Source organism: Pterocles gutturalis, unplaced genomic scaffold (assembly GCF_000699245.1).
Source record: "Pterocles gutturalis isolate BGI_N339 unplaced genomic scaffold, ASM69924v1 scaffold17167, whole genome shotgun sequence".
Classification (NCBI taxonomy): domain Eukaryota; kingdom Metazoa; phylum Chordata; class Aves; order Pterocliformes; family Pteroclidae; genus Pterocles; species Pterocles gutturalis.
This window is the reverse complement of record NW_010108244.1, coordinates 1-5,973: the sequence shown is the minus strand read 5'-3', so window position 1 is coordinate 5,973 and position 5,973 is coordinate 1. Positions and strand designations below refer to the sequence as shown.

Genomic DNA, 5,973 nt, shown 5'->3' with positions numbered 1-5,973 from the left:
GAAGAAGGAACTGAGCAAGAGACCAAGTGATGGTCAGCCTTGATTCACATGAGAGCTCCCTCAGAAAAAAAAAAAAAAAAAGCTGAGAGCAGCACAAGAATACCTGGTTCTAAGACAGGGAGAGAGGGGCTACAACGAAGCCAAGAGTGGCTGGAGGTGGGCTCTGAAGCTCCTCAGGGGTTATGACCTGGTCAAATGCTCCTGCTATGGCCAAGTTGGGGTCTATATTGCTCAACAACTGCCCAGGTCAAAGAGGATGGCAAAGGGCTGTGGCCAAAGGTGGTGCAACAACCTGCTCCTGGTGCCTCTTAGACATCCTTCTGGTTTGCTTCTACCTAGCTGGACCCTGGAAAAAGAACTGAAGCTGCAGCACAGGGTTTCAAGCAGTTCTTGTATGCGTTAAAGTATTGTATTAAAGGGCATAGGAAATTGCACAGGGAAATAGCACACATCTGTCACTAGAGGGAACTATCTGGTCAGCAGATGCATGAAGCCATCTGCTGATCTTCACCAGCTTCATCATGTTCTCTGGTGTGCTCTGCAAACCATGGCCACCGCAAACTGTGCTGCCATTTCTTTGTGTCAGGGTGCTCCTGGTTTTAATTTGAATGTGGCAAATGTAGCATTTGTGGGCTAAATGCAAACTTCTTGTGGGGAAAGGCAGCTTCTTTCAGTTTCATTCAGATATAGCTGGACTGTTGGGCTGCAGCTGAATACAGAGCAGTTGTCAGACAGATGCATATAACTTACCAGAGGCTTCAGTTTTGAGTGGGGTGGAAAAGACTGCTCCAGGTATAGCTGCAGTTGGCAAGTGGATAATAACAGAGTGCAAAAGCTTTGCCCAGAGTCCGTGCTTGCATTCTCCATCCCACTCCCTAACCTCTGCCTTCAGGGATGTAAAGTTAATGTGCTGCTTCCTGGTGATAGATTCACAGCTGGAAATTTGGTAAATGCAAACTGTTCTTCTCAAGCAAACCATTTTCCTGATGTCCAGTGGGAGCTATCTTACAGTAATTTTTTTAGGGAGAGGAATGGCAAATTCAATATAATAACTGTTGATGTTTGTGTGTTGAATATTAGTGCAACAAAAAAAAAAATACAGGAGAAGTTGGTGGATATTTTTGTCCTCGTTGAAAACAATGTGTTAACATTAACACTGCAAAACCCGGGTCTTGAGGTTTGGGTGTGTATCTGCTGAAAACCAAACTCCCACAGTAGTTACCAAGTGAATTAGGAAGTTCTTATTAAGAATTACTACTAACTTCACCAGAAGCTGTATTTCTGTGAAAAGCATCAGAAGCCATCCTTTAATAGATATAAATTGTCCTCAATTTTAGCTTAAATGACCAGATTTTAATTTCAAAATAATAACTCTGGAAGTCACAGGTCTTCATTAGAGTTCCAGCTGTCTTACAGACTTCATAAACTGAAGTGCAAGCAGTAAATCTTTGAGCAGGACTGGGTAAATCCTCAATACAGAAAATATTTCTTTCCCGACTAAAATGTAGCCTTAGGCAAAGCACAGCACTGTGTGTGGGCAATAAAACAGCAGAAGGAGAATGTTGCCAGCTAGGAGCTGCAAAACCAAAGGTAGACAAAGATACTGCAGCTTCTAGAATATGAATTTGACAAGAAGAAAGCTGGCAATGGAGTTTTTCTTTGGAAAACTCACCTATGTTTGGGACTTTCATAGATGACACTTGGCCCCTTGTTGGTAACAGAGTGTCCTGCTGAGACAAGGGGTTTGTACCACCCATGAGATCTCAGCAAGGGACCTCGCAAAGGTGATGGAGACAAAATGTAAATGACCGAAACTAATCCAGAACCAGTGGATTTATGGTTTCTATCTATAGATAGTTTCTCTGTGAAATGAAATGTAGCCTTAAAACTTGAGACTGCTCTGAACCAGGGCTTCAGATCCACTCGCAGACAATTCGAAATCCAAAGGAAATCTGTGGCTAGTGACTGCTTCTGATGCCAGTGCTGACAACTGCAGCTTTCACCATGGAGCCATTTCCCAGCTCAGCAGGATGCTCTGGCTGTCTGCATTTCCAAGGTTTTTGTACAAGTTAAAAACTCTTTTGAGAGGTCAATGAAAAGAATTCAAAGCAGCTTAAAAAAGAAAAAAAAAAAACCAGCACATAAATCCTACAATTTTGGGACTGTGATGTGATATTTGAATGAGAAGGATTTGCAGTGGCACCTAAAAAAGATGCTGATGTCCATGTATCTCACAGCAAGCGGTTTGGATAGATAGGTGTCTTGCTTTTTATATTTAAAAGTAGAACACGAAGTATAGTTATAAACCTGCTGAGAAAAGCTGGATTCAGGTTTTATTAGTTCCTCAAACTGTAACCCAGCTGGGAAAAGATTTATGTCAAGTGTCAGTGTGATTCTCAAACAGGAAGAAAGTTGATCATGATGAAAAATTTAAGATGCAAAGATAGCTCACCACCCCTCCAAAGCCCAATCCCTTCACCAAGCCTGGAGATCTCCTGACCTTTTTGCACAACCAAATACTGCTCCATGGATAGATACAACCAGTGTGCGTGTGTGTGTATGCATTTTTCATGTGTAAATTTTTTTGGTACAGCCAAGAGCAGCAACGCCTGTCCCAGCTTCAGCTGAACCCAGTGCTGGTGGTTTGGTACTGGTTGCCCTCAGAGCTCTGGTATGGATCGTGGAGACTGAAGTTTTTTAAGGGACAGTTGCAACAAAACTCTTCCTCATAATGCGAACAGAATGAAAATGTTGATTTGGGTTTTCAGAGATTTACAACTTCTGCTATGAGGAGACGTGTATCCACTAGCTACTTGCCGCAGAACCCATTGCCTGGAAACTCCCGCCCGAAGCTTTTTATTTCATACAAATCCTCAAATACTGAGCAATGAGACCTTGGACATAATTAGCAAATTGTATGTAATGACTTGCTGGGATGTACCAGGCTGGTGATGGGTGAGATGGCTGGAAAACTCCTGGGAAAACGCTCTCCTTTCCTAGTGAGCTGGCAGAAAACACTGGGCTTGTGCCTTTCATTCTGGAGGCAGCACATGGATTAAAGACTCTTCCCACTGGGTAACTCACCATTGTATGAAAAATAACATTAAAGTTAAATAAACCAAGTGAGGCTGCATTGCCCAGCCTGGCAATCCACCCTTTCAGGCTGATTTAATGCCAGTGACTTCTTGTTTAGTCTCTGGGGACCTTCCTCTTTCTTTCTGCACATCTTGGCATTGAAAAAAACATTGTAAAAATACTGTTTCTTAAAAATACCTCTTGCTTGGGGGTGGGGGCAGAGTGAGTTGTCTTATCTCATTTGCTTAGGGAGACTGAATTTTGAAAAGTAATTTAATTTCAAGTGGCACTTGTGCTATACCTTATCTTAGCCAATAGGTCTGGAGTCTGGCAGTACACTTATAGCTGAAATTTTAAAAGTTGAGCATCTATAATATATTTACACCTAATACAAGGCATTTTTATGAAAAGGGGTTATTATACTGTAGACTGTGCTGAATGTTCAATAGCAAAAAATTGAATATTTAATATTTGTTGAATTACCCAGACCTCCAGTTCTGGTTGTCCCAGCATGTGCTGGTGTGTGTCAATCAAGCTGGCAGCCCCTAGCTGGGCAGAGCCCTTGGGGATGTGTGGAGTGAAGGGCTCCACCAAATTCTGCCCTTTGGCTCAGGCCACAGCCCGTGGAAATTGGGAGAGATGCCTGCTGGCTTGGATCAGCTCCACAGCAGGTCCCAAATCCCTAAGGATGATGCTTGCTTTGATTATTGCACGATGTAAACATTGAGTGTGTTGTTGGCACTAAATGTGTATTCAGAAGTAACTTGGTTTTTTTAACAGTAGGATTTTATTAAGTATGAAAGCACAGGTAAAATGTGTTGCAATCTATAGCTCCAAAATCACTTCTGTATGGATATATACCAACAAAACTATACCCCTTTAGTATCGAAAATATTCCCCTTTGCTAACAGTCTGCTGTCATTCATTCAAGAGTTCTTTCTTCCCTTACAAAAGGAGTTTATGTCTATGTACATTTGTACCATGTGCGTACAGTGACACATGCACAAGTTTCGATGAAGAAACTGTTTAAAATCCTTCAATTCTTCTTCATCTCTGGCATCTTGTGGGAGGTGTGGGGGTTGGAACTAGATGATCTCTAAGGCCCCTTCTAACGCAAACCATTCTGTGATTCTATGATCTCCTGTTCTAGGCACAAAGCTCTGCTTTTCCTTCTGCTATCCTTCTTCCTCTCTCTTGATTCAATTCCACATTCAGCCTTGATATATCGTACTGCTTTGTCTTTACAATCTCTACTGTTGTAGAACTTTTAATGCTTTACAAGAGGCATGTTGGTAATGCAGTGTAGCTGTAAGTCTCTTCTTATGGGTCATGGCAATCTCTCAGCCCTGCAGAAGATAAATTTATAGACATTTCTTCTTCGCAGAGCCTTTTAGACAAAGACAGAGGCGTCCTGGTCACTGGTGTTCAGGGTGATGTTGCTGTTCACGACGCTTTCTGCACAGCTAGCCGAAGAGGTGATCTGGTAGCGTCTGCAGGGGCCACAGACACACAGGAATGGGCAGTACTTCAAGCAGATACGATAAAGGTATTTCCTGAATTTTTCCCCAGCAAAGGCATAGATAAGAGGATTCAGGCAGCAGTGGCTGAACGCAATGGTCTCGGTCAGGTGCATGGCGTAGTCCAGCAATTTAATTTGGTTGCAACTCGTGAATAACTCGTAGTGCTTTAAAGTCTCTAGAAAGATCAGGACATTGTAGGGGGACCAAAAGAGAAAAAACACCACCACCACAACCAAGACCAGTTTTATGGCTCGTGTTTTTTTCTGATTTTTGCAGGACACCAGAGTTTTGATGATCCCGCAGTAGCAATAGCATATGATACAGACTGGGATGAAAAAGCCAATGGTGTTCAGCTCCAAGTTGCAGAACACCGGCCAGATGTTCTCCAGCTCCTGGGGGAAGACAGAAATGCAATCGTTTTCTGACAGCTGGGAGAACACAAAATGTGGCACTGACACTAAAACCGCTATTGCCCATACTCCAAAGGTTATGAGAAAGCCATGTTTCACAGTTCTGGATTTCAGAGAATACGTTGCCCGGACAATGGCCAAGTATCTGTCGATACTGATAACAGTGATAAAGAACATGCCCCCAAAGAAACCAATGTAATACAGCGAGGAAACAGCTGTGCATGGAACAGTCCCGAGGGTCCATCCACGCACGGTGTTGGAAGCCCAGAAGGGGAGGGAGACCACGAAGAGAAGGTCCGAGACAGCCAAGTTCAGGAGATAGATGTCAGTGATGCTTTTTTTGCTGCCTTCTTTCACAATGGCAAAAACCACCATTATGTTCCCCGTGAGGCCAAGAGCAAACACTGCAATGTAAAATATTGGCAGAAATATTTTCCCAAATTCTTGGATGTCAGTCTTATTGCAGGAAAAAGCATTTTCATCATAAGTGTATTCAGCTGTTGTTTCTGTGAATGCTTCCGTCATGCTGGATTTTCAGGCTAGAGGCAACGTGAAAAGGGAAAATAAAATAATGTTAGAGAGAGAGATCCAGCATCTGCTACGGTAAAATACTGAGAGACCTCACCAACATGCATGCTTGGGGATTTTGTCCCTATTTGGGTTCGGGAAAGTTGTATTGCTGCGGAGCTGATGGTCATTAGTAACAAAAGTGTGACCTCTGGGCTCGCTGGTCTGCACACCCAGTAACTTGGGGCACCCATCGGTTCCTCTGTGCTCCCTTAGGATGGAAGTGTTCACGTCTCCACCAATATTTCTGTTTGCAAAAAAAATTCTAGAGGGATGCAGATGTTACTGCATTCACTCCTGACACTTAGAGCCAAGTGGGTGGAAACCCAGCTTACATGTCCACATTTCACTGATAGCAATAATTTTTATAGCTTAAATAGTTTTTAATATTTTAGTATTTT

The 5,973-nt window shown here is 42.8% G+C and overlaps 1 protein-coding gene across 1 annotated transcript; it reads right to left on the bottom strand.

The window, feature by feature from the left end:
• Positions 1-4,465: 4,465 nt before the first annotated feature.
• CX3CR1 (chemokine (C-X3-C motif) receptor 1) lies at positions 4,466-5,530 on the bottom strand. The gene has a single exon (XM_010072570.1). The coding sequence runs from the start codon at positions 5,528-5,530 to the stop codon at positions 4,466-4,468; it is 1,065 nt and encodes a 354-aa protein (XP_010070872.1).
• Positions 5,531-5,973: the final 443 nt, after the last annotated feature.